Source organism: Pyxicephalus adspersus, chromosome 10 (assembly GCF_032062135.1).
Source record: "Pyxicephalus adspersus chromosome 10, UCB_Pads_2.0, whole genome shotgun sequence".
Lineage (NCBI taxonomy): Eukaryota > Metazoa > Chordata > Amphibia > Anura > Pyxicephalidae > Pyxicephalus > Pyxicephalus adspersus.
In genome coordinates this window covers 7015066-7039534 of record NC_092867.1, presented here as the reverse complement: position 1 = coordinate 7039534, position 24469 = coordinate 7015066, and the positions used below count along the sequence as shown (strand labels likewise).

Genomic DNA, 24469 nt, shown 5'->3' with positions numbered 1-24469 from the left:
AGCTGAGGGGGGTATAGGTAAGGTAAATCTTCAAAAGGCATAATGGAGTCAAGTACCACTTAAACAATGTTGGACAGTGGTACCATAGGGTAAATTTCTCCAGGGGGGGCAAAGCTTGAATATCCCCAAAACAACCTGACAGGGGTTTTACCCTCTTACCAGACTATTAAAAAGTAAAAAAAAAAATTTTTTGCAGTAGTGGACAGTTTATGAAGGTCACATGAAACGGGAAGAAGTTAAGTAAGAATATAAAAACTTGCAAAAACTTCCTGAAATATGAAGTCATGTGAGGTTGGAAATTTGAGTAGCTCTTTTACAGAACAGCAGATGCGCCTGTAGGTTGGGAAATGTTTGCGTCATAATTGTTTTGTCACAGTGTCTCCAAAATAAAGAACTAATACAAAACTTTTTTTATAGGTTTGGTTCAGTGTCAACCAATGGAAATAAATAGTAAATAGATGAAAATTTAAAAAAAAAGTTTGACCTTGGCCTCTGACAAATTTGCTATTTATTTGTAGGGCCACCCATTTTAACCCAAGAACCAAGGAGAAACAAGGACAAGGGACCAACAGGAGATAAAATATGCATATACCTTGAGCTACATATACCTTTGCTTGTGTTCACTCAAGGCATTTACTTTTTCCTATTTTCTTCTCTGCTCTGATTCCCCTGAGCTTTTGACATGTTACCTTTATGGGAAAACTAACTCTACCAGGAGAAAATATAGCTCAAGCTGATAATAAATAAATTATACTGCACCTACCAGGAGCCCTGAACCCATGATCCGTAATGAATATTTTGATCCCACATAATGCCTTTTATAACATTGTGGGCAGGGGCATAGCTAGAGACCAGTGGGCCTCATAGTGGGCCTCATAGTGGAGCTTGAGTTAAGAAGTGGGTCCTTTTCCTGGGGACAGAAACCCGGAAGTGTATTCATTTATGGTATCCAAGAAGGGACCATTGGATACTATACTTTTATAAGGTGCGACACTGAACTATTTGGGAAATTTGGGAGATTCTTTTATTTGGTTAATGTTAATAAAGCTCCAAGCTATTTTTCTACATGAAATGTTGTGCCTAATTTCCAAGTCAAGATGTTCTCAGTTCACTAACATTGCAATTAAAATGTGTGTGTTTTTGGAGGGTTTCCAGTGAACCTGGGCCAGACAATTACTGACTAAGTGAGGTGGCAATCCCCAAGATTGTATTAGGAGCAAGTTGGATTGGGGACCTGAGACCCAACATTGGAAGCAAGAAAGACCCAACAGAGGGCATAGTTTTGTTGACACAGTGGTGTTTTTTGAAAAGCAGCAAGAGCAATGGGTTCATCAGAGGACCTAGAAATAAAATGTTGTAGGCTTACCAAAGTTTTTTTTTTAATCCACCTGTGGACCATTGATTGGTGGAGACCACTTGTGTTCCTTCAGTCAAGGTAGATTGCATTACTTATGACTAATATTCACCAGGCTAGAGGTCTAGTTCTAGTTCTACTACTTAGCTAGTAAATTACCTGCCTGGCTCAGCCCACTCCTATAACCAGTGCCTGTAAAAACATCTTACTGGCATCAGATCCTGCAATGTATCACTTGCTGTCAGGGTAGGTACCAGCAGTGGAATATTGCCCAGTCGTAGAAAACATCCTCCATTTTATAAAGAATAAGAATTACGTGGAGACACAACGCACATATAGACTCTCCATACTGGGGTACTTACAGGCAAGGCTTGCGGCATTTGGTGAAACAGCCCAAATCATCTGAGTTGAATTTGTTACTTAGTCTATAGTAACAGTGACCTGTTAACAAAAAAAAAAAACAATATATAAGACTTAAAATTCATGTACAATCTGTTTTGCATAAACACATGAACGAAAATTGAAGTTAATATTAGCCCCCTCTACTGGCTCATTCGCAAATCTTCTTTATGATAATAGAGGAACAAAAATATGGAAAAGCAAGTATGTACAAATGAGATTATAACACCACAAATTAATTTAAAGACCCATTCATGCCATTTTTTAATTGCATTAGCCAACTAAAACACATCACCGTTGAAGTAAATGAAAACTGTCAGTTTGGAGGAATATATCAAACCTCATCATATTCTTAGCATAGGTTTGCATTAGAAGGAAACAATCTATTTAGGTCATATTTTTAAACACCAATGTTTTATTTGTGTTTCATTTTTTAATGTATAAGAAGGGATTCCTAATGCACCATGGATCAACTAAAGGTGGATTCACTGCAATGGGTCATTAACTGGTGTGAGCTCTGTAAACCACAAGCTTTTTATGTATAACTTCTACTTTTTTAGGCAGAAAATGCATAAGCTGAAATTTCCTGTGCCTGAAGCAAAGGGATGTGCCGACCTCCTCCAGCCCGGCTCAAATGATTCATCTTTGTCTGTGTTTGAAAAAGATTAGGTTACTTTAATGCCAAAGCAGAACTCTCTTTCTCACTAATTACATATATACTGTATACAATTAAAGAGAAATTGAACTCTAAAACAAAACACTGCAACCAGGCAGAATAGGACAAGTGATGTCCCTACTGCATTAAAAAAAAAAAAACCTTACCTGCCTGATCACAATTCTTTTAAATACATTCACCTGCCCCCCTTCTTCGTTGGTCTGCCATCTTGATTGGCCACCCCGGTATAGCATAACTCCTGTGCGTATGCCCTTATATCCAGGCATCATACGCCAAGGTACATGTGTGCATCTCAGCATTTTTATTGGAAGCTTGAAATCAGGCAGGTAAGTTTGTTGCATTGTAGAAGAACCATTACAGAATTACAGATCCTTTGTGAGATAATGCAATACTTATTCTGCTATTTTGCTTTTTAGTGGTTTGCTTGGAGTTTAACCAATTTTTTTATGTGATGTTTATTTGGCTTCTTGACCCCCATGTCTTTCAATGGAGACAGTTAAGGTGTGATTTCTGCTTCCTGTTGTGTCTGTAGGGGCAGGAAATGTGTTAATGTGTTAAAACCTTCACAAAATATATTTAATGAAATGGATGGGCAAGGGACAGTCATGCTGGAGAGGAAAGGACTAGATGTTGCTGGAAGTCTTCCACCCTGGAAATGAGTTGGGCTCTGATTTACTGCAGATTCTTTAGAAGCTCATTGTGAAGCTCAATGAAATCAAAGTGTTTTCAGTAGAACTGTGCAAAACTTATGGGAAGGCTGGAGGGCAGATTTAATAAAGTGAAGTCAGAAAGGCAGATTTAATAAAGGGAAGGTTGGAGGGCAGATTTAATAAGTCTTAAAGTTCCTCTTTCCTTCAAGCTCTTAAGGCCCACGATTTGGTTCCCTCCGGGGTTCCTGTTTTCTCTGGACTTGCAGGCACGTTTTCTACACGTACTCATCTACAGTAATACAGGAACTTGAGAGATTTCCCAGCACTCCTCCGGATGTGTCAGTGTGTATTTAATCTCCCAGTGAGCACACAATGGCCTGTGGTATGCCATATCCACAATCTTACCCCAACTTTTCTGCTTCTTGTAATCACAAAACTCAGCTCCCTCTGGCAGCGGATAAAAGGCGTAGGCGCAGCCGCAACGTTTCACCATCTCTGCTTGAAAACAGGAGCGGACGCAGACCTGGGAGAAAACAATGACAGTGTACAAATGATAAGCGTCACAAGAAGATCACATTTTTAGTTTTCTTCAGATTGTCATGTCTGGAAAAGAAGTCTTTAATTTGATAGCTGAATTTGCAACAATACCTTGCAACAGTCCACTAAAATACTTTACTATAATGCAAACTATAGAACATTGCTGTGTCCTGCATTTTAAATGGCACCCATATGTACAGTAGAAGGCAATAGGAGTAGTCTAAAATAATGCACATGGAATGCTCTGTGGTGCACTGTAGTACAGGGTAATGTCCAATTTGTAGTTATCCAACGCTTGTTACAGCTCTCTGTTTGTGTAATAATTATTTGCAGCCGAATGCAAATTTGCTTTTGTAGCTATATACAATGCTTGTTTATGCAGCTATAAATTGCTGGTGCAACATGATGTTCCCCAGTAATTGTGTTGGATAAAACAAGTAGCTACTGAGCCTGGTGATTCTGTAAATGGGCCACACATGGTGCAGAAAAACAATTAGGGATAGTTGCCTGGAAGCATTGTGTCATTGGCTGCAATTCATTTTCTAGCATGAAAAACGGCTACCACTCACTGGTACAAAATCACCGTTGTAGCATGGGCTTAAGTACTGGTCCAGTTCAGCTGTTTTTCAATTCTATAAATTCACTTAAGACTCTGGAATCAGAGACAAAAAGAAAGATGACCGACAGGAGGCAGATCACATGTTTCAGCTCTCATTTGCAGGTATGAGAATGGAAGGTAATACATGACTGGTTGGTAGGGTCACCAATGGATATTTGCAACCATTCGAATTATGTAAATACATAAACTGGGTTCAATTGTAACAGAGATTGTTGGGTTGGATTTGAGTCCCAGTCAATCCAAAAGTGGAATTATAGCTATAGGTGGAGCCTGGTGGGCTTAGTCTACACTTTGGGTGTTACACCTCAGCGGTGAGATATTCTAAAGTTGAGAACCCCTCATAATTGGCATAGGAGATTTACAGGGCCAACAACTCAGGAGAGGAAAGGTGGGAACCCATTATAGTAAGCACAACAGATGTACAGTCCAAGGAACATGGGACAAGACAGGTGGGAACCATTCATGGTGGGCATTACAGGTGTACAGACTCAGGAACCCATGACAGGAAATGTACGAACCCTTCATAATGGGCCTACAACCCTTCATAGTGGGTGTACCCATCATAATAGGCAAAGTAGGTGTAGAAGCTCTGGAACTCGGTGCAAGGATGGAAACAGCAAGCATGACATAACAGAGACAGCGTGCAGACATGAAAATTAGCCACGTGAGGTTCTGTCTAGAATAGTAGGAGACCCTTTTTTAAATGACAAGTTCAATCCTTGCCTTGTGGCTAAAGAGATTGTTCTGAAACAATATGGGCCACAAACCCAAACACTGCAGAAATTTAAACTTTCTCATCCATAATAAAAGGTTTGCCTAGAGATTAAATCTCAATGAAAATCATCCTGACTTGGCATTATTTTTTGTTTTCTTGCATTATTTGTCTATTTTTAATAAATCTACGGTTTGGAGACAACCCAAAAAAAGAAAAGGAAGTAAATGAACCGGAAAGTGGGATCATGGGATTATTACACAAGCCTTGATGTAGATCTGAATTTAAAGGAAACACAGTAAAATCATAACTAGGAAGGAGGAAGTCAGCAAAAACCACTATATGTGTTTAAAGTGAACTTACAAGGAACAATTTTAAAAGCAGAACTGAGTAATCTGTGTGTCTGAATTCTAACTATTGCAGCACCTAATAATTTTTCAAGATCATCTATACACCCAACTGCACCAAGCTTTGTGCAATAGTTCCACAGGAGGACTGCAAAAACCTTGGCCTGTGGAGCTAATACAACTAAGGGGCTGTTAACTAAGAGACCAGGCATCAGACTAGAGTACGAGTGGCTTAATAATGGTACGGTTATGGTACGGTAATAGTTGGGGTACCATGGAATGGGATTCTACCCTACTCTGCCAACCAAGGATTATGCAAGATAAACATTGGTCTGTTTAAAAAAAAAACAAGCCCATTTAGTATAGGTAGCATTCGGTCATATGACCAAGGGAGTTGGAGCTGAAAGACCCCCTCCGCCCAGTGCTGTGACCATATGGAACATGAAGCAATAAAATGCTCATCAGTTGCCATTGACAAAGGATCCCACACCAATGGATAGCTGAATTGTGAAATTTCTCCACTAAGGGTCACCAGTTTAACATAGGTAGCCTGTGAAGGTGGGTTTAAATAAGTTCCAGGCCAGACCTCCCTTGCTTTTTCTAGGGTCCATTGAGATCATGCCTTACATAAATACATATTACCGCTTGTTAAGGAGCGCTAAACACTGCACACCCCAATACAAAAAATCTAAAAATATAACATTTTAATAGCATGTGACCTTCTGTCTTTTATCCCAGGGACAATATGGTCCATCCAACCCTAGAACTCTGTGACCCTGCTTGGGTTGCATTTCAAACAAGGCTGGGGTTCCAAAAAAAAAAAAAAGTGGATACAAAGTAAAAAAAAACAAGTGTGAGTTTGTCCAAATTGACTTAATACTTCATTAAATTGTGAAGGCATTTGGATTATTAGAACACTCGCCAGTCATCAGGGCGAAAATCACTTGAATATTGCATGTAATTATCTGAACAGCAATAATAGAGATTTCTCCAGAGAGGCTGAGATGGCAAATGTCTCATTCACACTTCAATGTGCAATACTCAAACCCTGATGAAGAGGAAAATGTTTTACACCACCGAAACATGTATTGTGTTCTGCCCAATGATGAAATAGTGATGTTGATGTGGGCTTACTATTGGTTTGGTGCTCTTATCACTCCGAATCCAAGCTCTGAAACAGATCTACATAGAACTTTCTTTCACCAAATAATCATGGTACATCAGGAAGGTGAGCATAAATGGGTCAAGATGGACCAACAATCAAAATTTTTTATCATTGCTCTGACTTAAATACCTTTAAATAATAATTTATTGAAATCTGTTACCTGCTGAGTATATACACTGTTAAATAAATTTTTCACTTCAACATCGCTGCCATCTTCAGAACAATCGCTGTAGTCTCCACCTAGACGGCTGATTGTTTCCTCGAAAACAGAAATAAAATTCATTTTTTTGGTTCATTAATATATGAGCAAGATACCTGTGCACCACTGCAACTCAGCTCAACCAATCAGTATTTTTATTGGTTTATCTGCCCTAAATATATAAAATTGCAATCCCATTGGTTGGTATGAGTTGCCATTGTCTATACATCATTATTGCTCTTTGCACAGACAATAGTTCTGTATATGTCCTGGACTCAGTTCTTCTTTGTGGTGTAATGGGTCCACCTTTAAAACCTGTAAAATAAGGTATTTGGTTCATGAAGCATGCCTTCAAATAATTTGCCCTCAAACCCATATCAGATTTTGCAGAATGGGTCAGGCGGGCTTGCCAATCAAAATGTAATGGAGACAGGTGAATGTATTTAAAAAATTGCAATCGGGCAGGTAAAGGTATTTTATTGCAGAAGGGATATCGCCTGTTTTTATTTTTAAAGTTTAGTTCCACTTTATTAGCTACAAAATGCAGAATATGTGTGTCAAATACAATACAATACATACAGAATTTTTGTGCCAAATGCCTTGCAATTAAAATATTATAAAAGTGAAAGTAGAGCGGAAATATCACTGGGCTACAAATAGTTCGAGAAATGAGTGGGGAACCCAGTAGGTCCTCCTACAGACTGTCTGTTGAAATCTATAGGAGGTACAAGGCCAGTCACCCTGCAAAAGGAAGAGCAGCATTGACTGGTCTTTATAACCAGAAAGTGCAATGTACATGAGTGGTGTCATGTTCGGTTACTGCAAAGGTCTATATTTTTTTAGCCTGGAGTTTAGCTTTAAAGTAAACTTGCCCATGCAACCTATACTCCTCCATTTTGTACTGCTTGGCTTCTGAAAGTAAAGGGAAGCCCTGTATAAGAAGCTTTTATTTCATATATGTCTGCCAACTGCTTGCTCTCTTCATGTGGTCAAACCAACATTTTGCACAAGCCCAAATTGGTAACCAATATAAACCATCAGCATCTATCTAATATGACGAGACATCACTCTAAACTTTCCTATTACAAAAAGCGTGGTGGAATGGTGCATTTTTTGCATTTTTTTTCACTTTCAGATAATATCATTTAGGTTTTAGTCAGCTCCCAGTAATGTGGTTTTGTGGGAAGTTGAAGTTTATCTACAAGCCCATTGATGAGTATTTGAAACCACATTACTTATCACCTAATGTAATCTTAGTGAAAGCAGATGTATTTACATGTCATCACAAATCCAAGAAACAAGAATAAGAATAAGAATAGGAAAATCCAATAGGTTGGATACATTTGTGCTGGCTTATTGTATGTTAAGGAACTTTTCAACAGTTTGTTGGCAGTTCTATAGGATGTATGGAAAAAAGAAGGAACAAGGTCCATGACACAAACTGCAGATTTTGTAACTACAATCAAAGCTTTTGTCTGTTCAAGGAAGCTAGTTTTATTTATCAATATTTCAAGGGTGCTTACAGCATTTTGTTCTCTTTTCTCCTTTGTAGGTGCCTAACTAAGGTCCTGCTCTGTGAATTAAAGAAATCTGGAAAACAGATACTGCATGCTGCATGCTATTCTGTTTTCCACATACTTTTCAGAAAAAGGCCATTTTTTCAATTTTGGTAAATTTGCAGGTAACACAATAGTATGTGCTTCTAAAAAATCTTTTGTGTAAGAAGAATGATGGGGGAAGTATACAGAAAAAGGAAAAGAGGCCAGACAGTGACCCAATGTGGTGGGAGAAAGCAAAGAGAAGAGAAGAGAACTCCTGGTTTCTGCATTATATTGAATTCAGCTGCTCTACCCTTTTTATTTTCTAATATTGCCCTCCAGGCAAATGCATTTCCAAGAGGACCTACAGGGAGAAGGAACCTTAACCCATATCCAAGTATGGCAGCAAGGCAAACCATCAGGCAATCGAAGCATGGTCTGAGTGAAACAATTGGTCTGGTCAGTGAATAGAGATTGCCTTCTCTGGAACTGGGTACAATATTTACACAAATGATGTAAGTGATAAACCCAATAATGACCCCACTAGATGGGTAATGCTGTGACCAACTGGAGATACCACCCTGGAACAACAAAAAAGAGCATGTAAACAGGGCAATATGGAGTCCGATGATTATGGTAGCTAATTTGGGTGTAGATGGGGGATCAATACACAGCTTTTGATGCATCTTTTGTGTCTCTCATAGTGCAGAGGTTCTCCATCAGTTAGTTCCAAAACCACCAAGACTAATACTAAAACACAAATCTAACTCATAGCACTGTGTATAGATTTGGACATGTCCATAATTGAATCATAATGGTGCAACAAGTGAGCTTCTGATTTCTGGTAGGTGTCCTAAAGTTGACAAAGCCATAATTGTTCCTCCAAATTGTTCATCCAGAACCAAAACGCAGAAACAGGTGGATAGCTATTCACAAAGCATATCTATCTCACATTTTGTTTTTGTCAGTTTTCCCTTCAATTTTACCTTTCTCATGGAAATGGAGGTCTCCACTCCGGGCTGAATGTTAAAACCACTATCATCCATGAACGCCGGTTCATTGTGGCCATGAACCAGTACACGTGCCCCTGCAACGGAGGACAGGAGTGGAATGTAGTCCTGCTGCTCAGTGCGCAGGACAAGTGTTAAACCTACAAAGATAGGGGGAAATATTAAATCAGTGTACTAGGCTTAGCAATCAATAACATTTGACTTACTGTTATAAATGCCAACATTATGTAAAGATAAGATATTGGGATATCATTAAAGAAAAAAAAATACAGAGCAGTCTTTTATGGACCCTCACTAGAGAATTTTCTGTGGGCAAATACTTACTTGTGACCTCCTCTTGAGTTTTTTTTTTTTTTACCATGGTTCTGATGATCCCTTTCCTGGCATATAGTATGTGTGCCACAGTCCCTGTTGAGGCCCAACTAAACACAAGAGTCAAAGTCATGGATCCAATGGTCATGATTTGTTAAAGCTCGCTAGGGCTGGAGAAGATAGAATATTGTTTCTTTTTTTATAATAGGGGAACTTTCAGATTTCAGGAACCCAGATAAATATATCCGCTCATAGTACATCAGCATCGGCCATTGGGAAAAATGTCACTCTTACGGATATCTAAAAAGACAATTGGTGTTGATTAATCTTACCTCAGTTTCAAACTGCTCACTGTTTAAGGAATCCCATAGAACCTTGGTTGAGAAACATTAAAAAAGACTGAGAAATGGATCTGGTCCAGAGTTGAAAACATTTGCCAAATATTAGCAAAATATTTTAAGAAGCTTCTTTTAAGCTTGCTGGATCACCCAAATTCAAGCGTGAAAGTCCATCTAAAGTCTAAACCATCAGCAATAAAGAACTTGCCAAATCCTGCCCAATTCTTGCCCAATCTGTTGGATTCATGCTTGTGTCCACAATGGTGAAATTACTTGTTCCTTCCTGTATGGACAGGAAGTATGGGGAAATATCAACAGTCACTCAAAATGGTTTTCTAGGACAATTGGCTAGGTCAATGTTTTTTGACCATTTTGCCATGGGGGGACCCCTTAAAATAACTTTTAGGTCTAAAATTATTTAAGTGCTATAATTATTATATCCACAACTCACAGTTTATCAATGTGGTGAATAATTGGAAAAATGTCTCTTACATTGTTGACCACTGGGAAGAATGTTACCCTTACAGATAAGTCCAAAATGATCATTGGTGTCACTTAAAATTGTCCATTGCTCAAGGAACCCCTACCAAACTCTGGATGAACCCTAGTGTTCCATGGAGCCCTGGTTGGGAAAGTTTTCTCTCAGAAATGGTAAGTATTGAAATGTAATGGCAGGATCAAGACAGACAAAAAGTGAGGAGGTCAATGCAATGATCTACCTACAAACAGACAAATGAACAACTGTCTGGCGATAAACTTTAAAAATTTAAAAAAATGTCTTCGGTAACAAGGTTTCTTTTCATTTTAGCTATTTTGGTGTTGTAGAACAAACAACTGACCATTTTTTATCCCAGGCATAGAAGAGCTCCATGTTTCACTTTCAGAGTGGTTGTGGTTGAATGTGTAGCAGTTTCCATAGATGGGGTGGTGGAAATGTGAGTAGTTCCTGTATTCAAAGAAAGAAATATATTTATTTGTAGGTATACAAACAAATAGAATTACAACATTGGATTATTACCATGGGGCAAGTGTGGACAAAGCTAAAACTACTTATAAACAAGGATCGTATGAGCATTTATGCCTATGGAGGAGGAAGGGGGAATAGAGGAAGACATAGTGTTGGCTTACCTTATAGAGGAGAGGAAAATTAGAATTTAACTAATTGAATGCATCCAACTGCTTCTTCCCCTGAAACTGGCAGGTGGTGTCTTTAAAAGACTGAACACAGAAAATGAATGGTTTTCTGATCTCGCTGTAAACCGATTAGGTAAACCCGTGTTTTGCCCATGTAGGTCAAACTATTTGGTTTACTTTTCTTTTGGTTTAACCGGGACTGCTGGCTGCTACCTACTTTTCTTTTGTTGTCCAGTGTCCAGTTTATTTGGTTGCCAGAAGAGGAAAAAGTCATGACTTGGGGTTTACACATAGATGATGAACTCCTCCCTTTTTCCATATGACAGTGGTGGACTATATAACGTGCATGGGATTTGCCACATTGCAGTAGAGCTAGCTTAAACGGGGCTGAGGACTCTCTCCCTGCCTTGGTTCATAGCATTGGATCAACCACCAGACATCAGTACTGCCATATGAGAGGTAAAGCAGTGATCTGGCATAGGGCTAAGAACCCTCCTCTTCTCATGTGACTGTGCTGGACAAATTTCCAACAAGGTCACATAAGAAGAGAGTAGAGGTAATTTACTGATAGAGCTCTGGACCAATCAATAGAAAGATGATTAGGTTTAGGTAGGGCTTAGTACTTTTGGCTCCACCATGTGACCACACTGAACCAATCATCAAGCACCAGAGGTGCCATATGGGATTAAGAGGTCTTATAAAGGACTGTGGACTTTCTTTGTACCATGTTGAACAAATACCAATAATATTACAATATGGAGAAGAGGGGAAGTAGCTTACACAGGGTTGGGAGCCCTTTCTTCATCCCAATAGGACTATGCTGCACCAAAGACTATGGGAAATCAATGCGAACATGAGAGGATAAATAAGCTTACGTAGGACCGAGGACTGTTGTCTCCAGCCATGTAACTGTGCTGGGCCAACACCAAGAACCCAACACCAGCAGTTTCTCATTGTAGAACATTAAGGTAGTTTCTGCCCTTATTTAACAGTGGTGAACTGATTAGCTACCCTGATATAAGCTTACACAGGGCTGATGACTCTTTCTGTAAAAGATGCATATTATTACCATAAAACTGATGTTCTGTTAAGTTATTTCAAAAAACAAAAAAGTGAAATGTGTTTTCTGCTATAGCTCTAACCCAATGACAACAACTATCTTGTGTGAGATATATTCTGTGAAAATCAAGAATGCCCTGCTCATGCATAGAAGGTTTTACAATAAGGCCGTATTCCACACTACCACTTAGTTGGTTGCATAGCTGCATGGGCCATAATCTACATTTTTTAAGAATAACACTTACCCAGTTTGCATGCAGTGTTCCTCGTTAAACCGACAAGCAAAGATGAAGTTCTGCAGTTGCTCTTCCTTGATATCACCATTCTTAGGCAATCGGGCCAGGATATTGATATACTGGAAGCGATACCACTCCCGAACAGCGTCCACCCCTGAGCTGTATGTCTGGTAGAAGCAATCACCTCCTGTGTCATTACACTGTGGGGAAAAAAGAAACTTAGACTGCAGGATAGTGGAAGCTCCAGATCCATAGGACATTCTCAAGAAACACTCTTCAAATTGTCCATCAAACTCTAACTATTTCATCCCAAACATTAGACTAAAATACATAAATCCATTCACTGCAATCCCTATACTATTTTTTACTAATAATATTTCATGGACAGCTCTAATTAACCTGAATTTTTACATATTTCTCATAAATTGTTGTGCAATTTGCAGTGCATCAATGATAAACAAACATCATAGGGGTGGAAAAGCCAAATAATATCTTGTGATCTTCATATCAACATTCAGTTATCTTCACCTTTGGTCACAGATTTTGTATTATATTTATAGCTATAGGTTGTCATAAGAAGTTGAAGTCTATCCGGTAATGGCACATTCCATCCAACATCTGATGTCTTAGTCATTTACAATGGAGAGTTCAGTCAGGCACATATTGATCATATAACAATAAAAGTTGCTTCATCTAAATACATCATTAAAGTGCAGTGAAGCGGATCCACACATTCCTTAAAGGACAACTTTTGGGAGCCTATTCTACTGTTTTATCTACAGGAAAAGTGTACACTTAAATAACTTGGAATTTACTGATCATAAAAGACAAATTTTATAGGTTCGATTAGATTATAGATTGTGGATAGATCATATGTGCCAGTAGAAATCAGTTTTAACTACACAAGTTGTATCATGTATACAATTGAGTATACAGATGCTTTTGAAACTCTTTTAAATCACCTTCTGATTTATATTTGTCTTTTTAGCTGTTTTTGCATTACTTTTTTTATGTGAACAAAACACATGTAGAGAAGTAGTAGCAAAGGAAAAACTCTTGCCTTCACCTGAAATACCCAGGCCAACCCTTGACCTGAATTATGATTGACTGGGAACTAATAGTCTGAGTTCTTGCAGACATTATCTTTCATATATTTTTACTATGTACTTCTGAAAAGTGTGTCAAAAGCCACCCGGACCGTAGATTCCCAGATTGCAGTTTGCAGTGAAAAGCATGTCAAAGCCATAAAACTGTTATCTGTTTTATTGTCTGAAACTTCATAACTCTTTCACTTTCTATCTGTCCCTGGGAGACCTCCTATAACGAATCATTGTATCTAAATGACTAAATACTAACTTGTTAGTTGAGTAACTATGAAAACTGTAAAGAAAAAGATAGTCACTAGAAAACATATTATATGAGAACTCAACTGAGCTTGCTAAGCATATGACTACCTCATAAGCAAACTGCAGGACTTATGAGATATCTCCAAATCATGCACAGGACCAGAAGCTCCTACTTCTTCTACATTCATCGCAAGCTCCTTCTTGAAATGATAAGTTTCACCCAAACATTTTACTGTCACAATAAGCTTTGTGGTTGCATGGTTGAGTTCTAAAATGAGACGGTGTTTAAGCATTTTTCACAAGTTCATGGGTGCATTAGGAACGTTCACATGAATCTTCCATCTGATATTCCCAGGTACCCCTGTACCTACAGTCTCATAGAATATAGTATATCTGCGGTGTGAGATCACCTAAGGCACTATGGTTGCTGGTTGTCCCAGGTGATCTGGTGTGAGATACAGTGCAGCTCATCTCCCTCTTTGAAGTTTATTTTATATTTACTTTACTGTAATCTGTGCTTTGAGGCTTTCAACATGAAGAAGCTAAGCTCTGCTTCTACCAAGATGGCCACCATGCCAAGGAGATACAGTGCAGAACAAAGCATGGGGAATAGATCAGCTGCAGGGAGACCACGAGCCATAATGTAACTAGTCCTCTGCTCACTGCCTGTCTTTTTGACCACAGTATAGAGCTGCCTTAACCTTTTTACATAGGGGAACCCTTGATATAACTTTCAGGCCTTCCCGGCTATAATAACTATATCCACAGCTCACAATATAATATTGAGGTGGTCAATAGGAGGAATGCCTCTCACATTGCTTGTCATTGGAAAGAATGTCACCCTACAGATAGCCAAAAACATCATTGGTGTATCCTAAACTGATCTGAGAGGTACAAATTGCTCATGGCTCAACGAATCCCTAACAACCTTTGGAGGAACCCTGGTTGAGAAACACTGGTATAGAGAATGGGGCCACTTTACTCACATTTTAATATTATAACCCAGTGCAGTGTGATTATGATATGATTAGCATAGAATAAAAATGGACTTTTGACAAGCACACTTACCAGTTTGAAACCTATATTCCAGTCTTGGCGATTTACTGGCATGTTTTCTCCATCATTACTGGCATCTGCACTTCGGAGCACCCTGTGAACATTTCCTTTAATTGGAACCTTCTCGAGAGGAAACGGAAGTGGTTCCCTGGCTTGGCGTCTTCTCCTGTTTGTTGGGATTCTGCCTTGCACCCCAGTCACATTGTAACGATAGAGGCTGTATAAAAGCTGTTGGGTGTCTCTATCCAGCTGATCCAAGTCATCCAGAATAGCATGGTACCTGGAGGGAGAGATAGCGCAAGGTAAACAAGTTGGACAGCATAGGAAATTCTGCCAGTAATTACAATTTAGACACCAGGAAAAATAAAATATTTATTCAAAAAGATGCAAAGGAAAATATTGAATATTGATTGATGTTTTTGATTTTTTTGCAAAGTTTAAGGAATTATAAAGACTTGTGTCTACAATAATAGAGTGGCCTATGGGGAGGGTAAAACATATTTTTGTTCACTTCCAGTGTACACTAAATGGTAAAACGTAAGTGGCCACCTGACTACCTACCACATGGCCAAAAGTGTGCTGACCTCCTCCCCCAAATAAGTTCAGGTGTTTCCAGCAAAGGGTTCTGGTACTAATAATCTGGTCATAACAGTTTGGGGAGAGCCATCTTCTGTTTTTGCATGACTGCACCCCTGTGTACAAAATTGGCTTTTGGTGAGCTTGATGTGGAGGATTTTGAGTGGACTACACAGAAAATTGACCTCAACCCTACTAAACACCACTGGGACCAGGAGAAATCCAAGACTGGTCACCTAAAATGAATACCTGCCAAGTGAGAAGCAGCAATGTCAGCCTTTGGAGGACTGTGGCTAGCACTCTTGATTAGCAAGGTCTAAATATAAAGCAAGACTCTATATGCATGGAGTTTATATGTTCTTCATGTGGCTCTGGACTATGTTGGATAGTGTGACACATGTTGGTGTTATAGATTCATGGCCATTGTTATTGGGACAGAAAGTGGTGGGGAGTCAATTGAATTTGCCTTGGTGGTGGGGAATCAATAGCATTTGCCCTGGTGACCAGATCAGAAAGTAATGTGACATTTAAAATGCTACAGTTATCACCAAAACAGGAGATTGGGGCAAATCTTTCAAGCAGTCACCTATTCTAGAGGGAGCTAAAATGAGGTTTCCCCTTTTTTGGAGAGATTTATTTTCAGTTGTTGTGACATTGAGATAAGAAATAAAGGCAATTTCCCTAACAAAGACAGAAAAGTGGTCCAATCTCCTAATTACAATTAAAATTTTGGTCTTTAAGACTTTAACTACATCAGGGTTTTCTTTATCTCACAAGAAAAATCCCAAAGGAGTAATTGGTTCATTAATGGACAAACAAAATGGTTATCCTTACCTGTAAGGGTTCAAGGTGCACACAGTCACGGCTGGGAAAAGCAATCTGTCCGAGTTGATGTTGAGATTAATGCTCACTGGATAACTAAAATATTGCCCGAAGAGAAGTCCGAACTGCCAGTACATCAGACCAAAGGTGACCAGAAACAAGACGAGCCAAAAGGCGGTTTTCATGCGGTTGTTTCGGGAACATACCAGCCGGATGGCTCCATGAATAGTGGTGTTGTTGCAAAAGAACTCAAAGAGTTCCCGGTAGGATGAATAGAACTCAATGAGACCTTCCTTCTCATTCTTCTCCTCCTCAGCCATCCTGGAGACACAAATAGATATTTGTATGAATTTATTTCTTAATGACGTTTGAAGGTAGAACCTAAAAAATAATAAACCCAAACAACTGTCTATACCCAATTTGTAGGTCATGATATGACACGTCATTCCAACAGAATTCAGAAAATGTGGAAGTGTTTTCTATATAATTTTGCAAACTTATGAGACGAAAGGGTCCATTTTTGAATCAGTAGTATGGCCTTACTGTGGCTATACTAATGCTTTGAAGCAGATGCTTTAAGTAAATGAAGTTCAACGAATTGAAAGAAAAAAACGAAAAGCTAAGAGGGAGATCCTGATTACGTTTTGAGCCATGTCATGTCCTTTCTTTAAATCGTACAGGACATTGCATTTCCTCTATGGGTAACACATATTATCTTTACTTACTGATAATACTCTTGACTTAAAAAACATTTCTTCAACAATTTTTTTTTTGGCCTCGCATGTTGCCATTTAACATAATGTTAAATGATTTTCCCGGTAAGAACTAGGAACTAGGAACATTTAAATGTGTGTGTTCTTAGTTCTTAGAATCTGCTATCAGCTCCAGTCTTCCATACCCATCTAAGACCAACCAATGTTGCTCCTGAACATTTGATCAGCCAGCTATAGTGATCACATAAAGTGGTTGGTGAACTTTGCTTTATTATTAAAATTGTAACAAATACTATATTAAAAAAAATTGAAAATATTGTGCATTCTTGTGCCCTGTTAGTCCTTCCCATCAACTGATCTGGGCAGAGACCAAGTGAAGTCTCTGTACTGGGTGTAGAACAAGTTACGTAATAGAAAAATAACATTTTTTTTTAAAAGTTAAATGTTGATTAAGGGGAAAAGGCCATGCAAGGTTTGGTGAGCTCCAAATCATTATTTTTATGTGAGTGCATTTTGTCTTTGTGGAATTCACACCTTTAAGGGTATTCATTGCTTGCATAGGAGGGTGAGAAACAACAGCTCATCAACAACCCAGTGCTTAACCTGCACAGTGGAAAAATACAGTAGTGACAATTGTAAATCTCGTCTAACAGGATCTCAATAATTGTAATTAAATGGGTGGCTGGCTTGCTGTTTTGTAGCTGCAGCAGTTCCTAGGTCACATTCATATGTTGTGTGTAAAATTTATGTCTAGAAGATATGATCCTCCATGGTGTGTTATTTAACGTATGTTCTGTTGTTCTACAATGCATTTTCAAGACACAGTTCCTTTAGTGCCCAGTTACCTAGGCTAATTAAAGTTCTTATTTCCAAAGAAAATGCCTGTAGACCGGTGCCAGCCTAATGAAATTCTATACAAGACCTGGAGGCAGCCAGTGAATCTGGGATGCCAAGCCAAAAACTTTTTTTTCAATTCTGGATAAAACTTGTTGCAAAATGAGGTTCTAAAAGAGCTATGTGAGAACCTTGGGTGACCATTGGAGGTCATTGGGCCATGGGAGATCTTGACTTTGGCTATGTATCGCCAGCACCAGGAACACTAAAAGACTTCTTGCTAGTCTTCATGAAATTTCCCTCTTGCTAGTGAAGCCACAAATATTGATGTCCGTAATCTACCAATCAGTATTACGCAGCATTTGGGGCCAGCGAGATGGTGATTCCACCAAGGTTAATGGAATGTTCTCCACATTTGGTGGGGACTTAGACCTGACTTGGCCTTTGGAAAATTTTACCTTCACCTTCTGTCCTGCTGACAAAAGTTTCTCAGACATGTAATTGGGGAAAATCTGCAACAGGGACACATACAAAAGCAAAAAAAAAAACTGCCAGGGGGTCCAAGCCTTCCCCCATTCTATACAAAATTTGTAAGAACAATAAGTAACAATTACTAAGGATTGTGGACCACTTTGCAAAGTACAATTGCCACCATCAGAAATTTCTGAGCCCTATACAATGCAACTTTCCTGGCCCCCCTTGAATAAAAGTTCCAATAATGCAAAGGTCAAGCTCTTTTGATGAGAGCCCTGGTTGGAACAACAAGTCAGTGACTGAATCCAGAACAGTAACAGTTGGGGTCTTGGCGGTTCCTCCAAATTAGCTTGAAATCTTTAAAACCCAAACTTAGCAGCAAATCCCAAGCTAAATGAATAGGGGGGGGGGGGGGTAATTCATAATATAAAAAACAGGCCAGTGGACAAACTTTGTGTTTAAAAGCTTAAATGGAGCTGGACACTGCTTTGGGGAATATTAAAATTTAAAAGTACGTAGAATGGAGAGGGTCCTATTGGTAATATGAGTTCTATGGAAATATAAAAAAACACCAGATTACATTTCTTTGTTTGGGGGAAGATGCCATATTCTGGCATCACATATTTTGTGTTGTAATTGATTTGTTAACTTCCATTTATTTAGCACGGCTTAAATACAACAGCTGCACTCTGATGTGATTCATCATTTGACGATTGTTTTGGCTGCGACACCTGATTTTTTATTAGGATAACTAAAGGCTGAATTAAATGGGGATAGTAGCAGCTGTAATAAAGTTAAAAGCTGTTGGAAATTTAATCTTAAAAAAACAAAGCACTCAAAATGTCCTAAAAGTTTAATAAGTTGAAAACACACAAAACATTTTGGAGTTTATTTCTAAAGAGGTTAATCTGAGATTTACTGAACATTCTCTGGGGGGGAATCAATTACTGAAAGTTGGAAAGTTCTCCGACATAGAAAGTTTAGTGACCTCTTAGAAAGCACAACCCTACATTTACCAAACTTTCTCTTATTCCTGTATCCTCTTTATTGAATATATACACTTCAGATGTGTAGTTAGTTGAAAGTGGCTGCACATGCATGTGAATAGGCATCAAATTAGAGAGAGGGCAATTTTTTATTGTATTGTATATTTTATTGTATTGTATATTGTATGTATTTATATATATTAGAGTGTTTTATCTGAGATATGATAACCACAAATATTGGTGAGTTGTCATCCCTCAGAGGTGATAAACGGAATTTTTGAAAAAGCTCATCACAGCCATAGGACTTAAAAAAATGTTCCATATATATTATTGATATACAGCGGGCTTTTGGCTGGCGTAGAACTGGCTGAAAATGGTGAACCATGGTGGAATCACTTTACCACCTGTCTGTAGATAAGTCAAGAGAGAACGCTAGCAGGAAGAACAAGAAAGGGTACAGGGCTTGTATTCTTTTTTTACTAAAAATGTTATTCATGTATATTTGGTCTTGTTCCCACTATGCTGTTTGCCTTGGTGGGTGTTAGGGCAGTCCACAATGTACAAGATTACAGTGTATTGTAAAGTGTATTTGGAGTGCCTAAAGGGATAAATGGCAACACCGTACACTGGTAAAGGGACTTTGGTTTCCATCATTGATAAAATGCAACACAAAACATTGGAGAAATAGGTTTGGGATGCCATCAGACGATAAATGGCAGCATACGACACTGGTAAAGTTCATTTCGGGTATCATAAAGGAAAGTAAAAGCAAGACACACTGATAAAGTGCATTTAGGGTGCCATTAAGGATGAATGGAAGCACACTACACTGGTATAATGAGTTTGATTTGCCTCTAAGGATAAATGGTGGAACTCTACACTGGTAAAGTCAGTTTAGTGTGCTATTAAGGAAAAAATGGCAGCACGAAGTGCATATGGGGGTGCCATTGGCTATACATGGAAAAAGAAATGGGAAAAGTCAGTTTGGGGGATAAAAGAAAGCTCTCTACATTGGTAAAAATGAATTTGAGACGTCATTAAGAATAAATAGCAAAACAGTACACTGGCAAAATGACTTTGGGGGTACTAATAGGGATAAATAGAAGCACAGTAAACTGGTAAAGTAATTTTGGGGGGCAATTAAGAATAAAAGACAGCACAGTACATTGATAAAGTAGGTTTAGGGTGCTATTAGGGATGCATGTCACCACAGCACACAAAGGTATGTGTAATGCATTGCCATATTTTGGTGTAACACATGTGACCACTGGGACCACTTACTATTGTATACAGTATACCATTGTTTTTTCTTCCTTCTTTTGCATTAGATAACTTAAAAGCTCTTAATTTGAATGAGAGAAATCAGATGTATAGAGGAGCTCCTGATGGGAAGGATTTTGCCAAAAATTAGCACTGGGACCCATTGATATGTAGCTTGAACATCATCAAGGATAATAAAAGGTGAGCGGGCCCTGGTCCAAATACCACATCAGGGCGATGGGTCTGTAGTTATGCCATCAATCCTAAACTATTTCAGTAAATTACCCCAATGAATCATGATGGTAATATTACAATTATTACTAATTATTGCATAGTCCAGGGAATGCAGAACATGTTATTGCCATATTTAAAGACGTAACACCAGCTATTTAAAGTGTAGCACTGATGAAGTTTTCAGGCATGGGTGTTGACGTCTTATTATAGAAATTGATTTAGTAATGAACAAAGGTCTGAATGATAGGTAATAAACTTGAAATGTATGCCAAGACCAACACATATGCAGTTGATCTTCTAAAATTTTATGGTAATCCAAACCTAATGCTTGGACTGACAACACATTCTCTTTGCTGAACTAAAATTCCAAGCAGAGTTGTCAGCCTGGTCTGCAGGACTACAAATGTTCACCTCTCCATACTTCATTGTCCATCTCTGTATCAAACAATGACATAAACCCAGCAACAAGGATGCTTCCTTGATTTCAAAATACCGGCACATACATGGTGTGGCTTTCAAAGCATTAGGTGGGAAAGCCCCAATTCAATATTCTCACCTTATGTCTTCTTTAAACAGTGATTACTGTTTCACCTTGCCAATGGATACCCATGGTTAGAAGCAAGTATACATAGTATGGGCTGTAATTTCAGACTTGTTGGGTAGTAAATATCCAATTATTATTGACTTTGTGCCAAGCTCATGTTGACTGTTCTCAATGTGGAGCAATACCGAATATTGACAAATAGATTACGTGTGCTGTTCACTTTTCCAGATTGTATCACCTTACAGTTATCGCCACATGCAGGAGGTATTCATTGGGCACTGATATGTATATTGTTAAGGTGTACCTGTAGGCAAAAACTTTTATTGGTTTTGGATTGAGTGGAATAGGGTTAGACCCATTGTCGGGTCTGTATTGGAGCTTGTGTTCCCGTTGGGGACATTTACCCCTCTATATGTCTAAGTGACCATTACCACCTAGAAAGTATGGGAAGGGATATCTGAAATTTTAGAGCTGTCCCCAAAACAAGATTTGAAGGCAAATTTCCAAATGGGACGTCTGTTCCAGGGACAACTGTTTAAAAGAAGAATTTCCTGTACTTTGGAAGATTTCCCCTAACTTTCTTTTGTGTCTCTTGGACCAGAGATAAAAGTATATTTATTCATTGATACATATACAGCAAAGAAATAAAAACGTTAGGGGTTTCACCCCATTGAGTGACGTAGAAAAAAGAACCAGGAAGAAGATGAAAAATGATGGTCCAGCCCTTGAAGACAGAAGATTGGATGGCGTGGGTCGACCCATTACAGAGGGATTGATGGCCTTTAAGTGTTTTTTTTTTTGTGATAGTTACTCTTTAATGATATAACGTTACAAAATAGCCGAGGGTACACACTATACCAAGCACTATGATTGTTCAATCATCTCTAAAAAAGGAACTTGCAACTGTTGTAGGACAACATTTTAACCAGGATAATGGGGTCATGTTTGAATATTTAGCATACATATGAAATAAGAGCACTTTTACTAACAAACATTTTGGTGTTTGTGTCCCCATTGAGGAGAATCACACTTCTAACTTTTCCTAATGAACATTGCCAACTAAACATAAAGAAGGGAAATCTAACATTTTAGAGCTGTCCTCCAACTAGGACACTTGTTACATAGTTACATAGTAGGTTAGGTTGAAAAAAGACATAAGTCCATCAAGTTCAACCACTAGGGAAATAATCATATCTAAGATATAAAACCCTATAAGACATAGTTGGTCCAGAGGAAGGCAAACAAAAAAAATCCCTGGTACAATTTGCTTTAACAAGGGAAAAAAATTCCTTCCTAATTCCATGAGGCAATCCGATGTTCTCTGGATGAACAGCCACTGTTTACTTGTTACTTTAAAGCTTTATTACCCAGTTATATGCTGTGCTTCTAGAAATCATTCAGCTATTTCTTAAAGTAATTTATAGTAGTTGCTGAAACTACTTCCTGAGGGAGCCGATTCCACATTTTCTCAGACCTTACAGTGAAGAATCCCTTCCTTATCCGGGGATTAAACTTCTTTTCCTCCAGACACAAAGAGCGCTCTCTTGTTCTCTGTAATGATCTTACAGTGAATATTGGGGAAGAGAGTTCTCTATATGAACTTTTTATATTTTTATACAGGGTGATCATATCCCCCCTTATACATCTCAAGCGAGAATAGATTCAGTTCAGCTAATCTCTCCCCTTATAGCTGAGCTCCTCTATTCCTTTTATTGATTTAGTTGTCCCTCTCTGCACTCTCTCCAATTCCACAATGTCCTTTTTGTGAACTGGGGCCCAAAACTGAACTGCATATACCAGATGTGGTCTGACCAATGCTTTGTACAGGGGCTGTTCCGTGGACAAATGTTTAAGAGCAGAATTTCCCTGACTTTGGGAGATTTTCTCTTACTCTGGGACCAGAGATCAAAGTATATTTCTCCAATGATACACAGACAGCAAATAAACACAACTGGTATGAGTTTGATCCCTACTTTATTCTGTCCGAACAGCAAACAGGTTTTGGCTATGGATATCACTCAGTCCTGACCGGCCTTGACCCTGAAAACAGATCATGGTAGGCTGATTTGCTGCCAGAAATGGACAAGGACTCACAATCCTTGTATACAAGCAATGGACTGCTGCCTTTGTATTAGTTGATTACTGTATGTAGGGTGTAATTGGACACCAAGGTGGGAACCCATCAAAACTTTCAGGTCTTCAGGGAACCTCTGCTATGATTATTATAACCACAGCTTACAGTACATTAATGTAGTGGTCAATTGAAAGAATTCCTCTTACAGTGCTGGTCATTGGAAAGAAAGTCACTTTTACAGATCATTGCCCAAAAAGATCATTGGTGTCCGTTAAACTGATCTGAGAGGCACAAATCGCTCAAGGAACCCCTAGCAACCTATGGAGGAACCCTGGGCTCCAAGGGTCTCTGGTTGAGAAATACTGTTCTAGAAGCTTCCTTAGCTTTGGCTATCTCTTGTACATCTCAAGTCTTTGCCTTTTTTTCTGCTCTTCCTCTCCAACTTTCTATTCTTAACCTACCCCATATTTATCTTTTTCTTCTATTGTTCTCAATATTATCTTAGAGGTGCTGTCTTCTTGAAAGTAATCTCTTTTATTGGTAGCTCATTCCTCTTCCAAGTTCAATGTCATGGAAATGATTAAGTGCTGGGTGTCACTCAATTTCTTGGAAAAGCCTTGTCAAGGTCTTGTATGACCAAAAAGCTCAATTTACTTTAAGGTTTAGTTTTGCTCACCACCGTCTACGGTATCTGGTGATATAACTAGCATTCATTAGTCTCAACTTTGTCATCCTCTATATCTTAGTAAATGATACCAAAGATTGATCCAATGAATATTCAAAAGCCTTGGTGAGCAGGAAGATTTTTTCTTCCCAGTTGGAACAAACTGGCCATGATTTACAAGGGTGATTTTGGAAATGCACATCATGCACATTGTACGTCATGGGAAACTCTGTCACAGTTTCCAATCATCATTACAAGACACTACAAGGTTCTTCTACAACTAAATTTATGTCCGTGGAGCTGCCGTAGGGGCAATATACATTCATGGGCTATAAACAAGGTTGGTGGATTCCACACCCTTTATTAAAATGGAGGTCTTTGTGCTTCATACATAGAGAAGCATTGTTCACTGGTTACTATAGCCTAGGTTTCTGGTAGGATAAACTGAATGTAATTAAAAATATTGCTTCCTAAGGGTCATCAAAACCAGTTTTGCTCTCATTTTCTTTAACTGGTTTGGCAAAGAATCTGGTTAAGGTTCTCCACATGACATTTACATACTAGACTAAAAGTTAATATTAACATAAATATTCATATCAAT

At 38.6% G+C, this 24469-nt stretch overlaps 1 protein-coding gene across 2 annotated transcripts in view; it reads right to left on the bottom strand.

Moving 5' to 3' along the window:
* Positions 1-24469, bottom strand: part of SCNN1A (sodium channel epithelial 1 subunit alpha) — a 51555-nt gene that overhangs the window by 14707 nt on the left and 12379 nt on the right. The window contains exons 1-9 of one of the 2 annotated variants that reach the window (XM_072423846.1): positions 16501-16646; positions 16098-16406; positions 14700-14967; positions 12295-12485; positions 10696-10802; positions 9183-9346; positions 6620-6718; positions 3485-3602; positions 1717-1795 (exon numbers count right to left, since the gene is read on the bottom strand). In XM_072423846.1, coding sequence (XP_072279947.1) covers positions 1717-1795; positions 3485-3602; positions 6620-6718; positions 9183-9346; positions 10696-10802; positions 12295-12485; positions 14700-14967; positions 16098-16405 — 1334 coding nt within the window. In that variant the 5' untranslated portion in view covers position 16406; positions 16501-16646. Of the gene's footprint in view, positions 1-1716; positions 1796-3484; positions 3603-6619; positions 6719-9182; positions 9347-10695; positions 10803-12294; positions 12486-14699; positions 14968-16097; positions 16407-16500; positions 16647-24469 lie in introns of those variants that run through there. The other variant, XM_072423845.1, reaches the window with a different exon arrangement.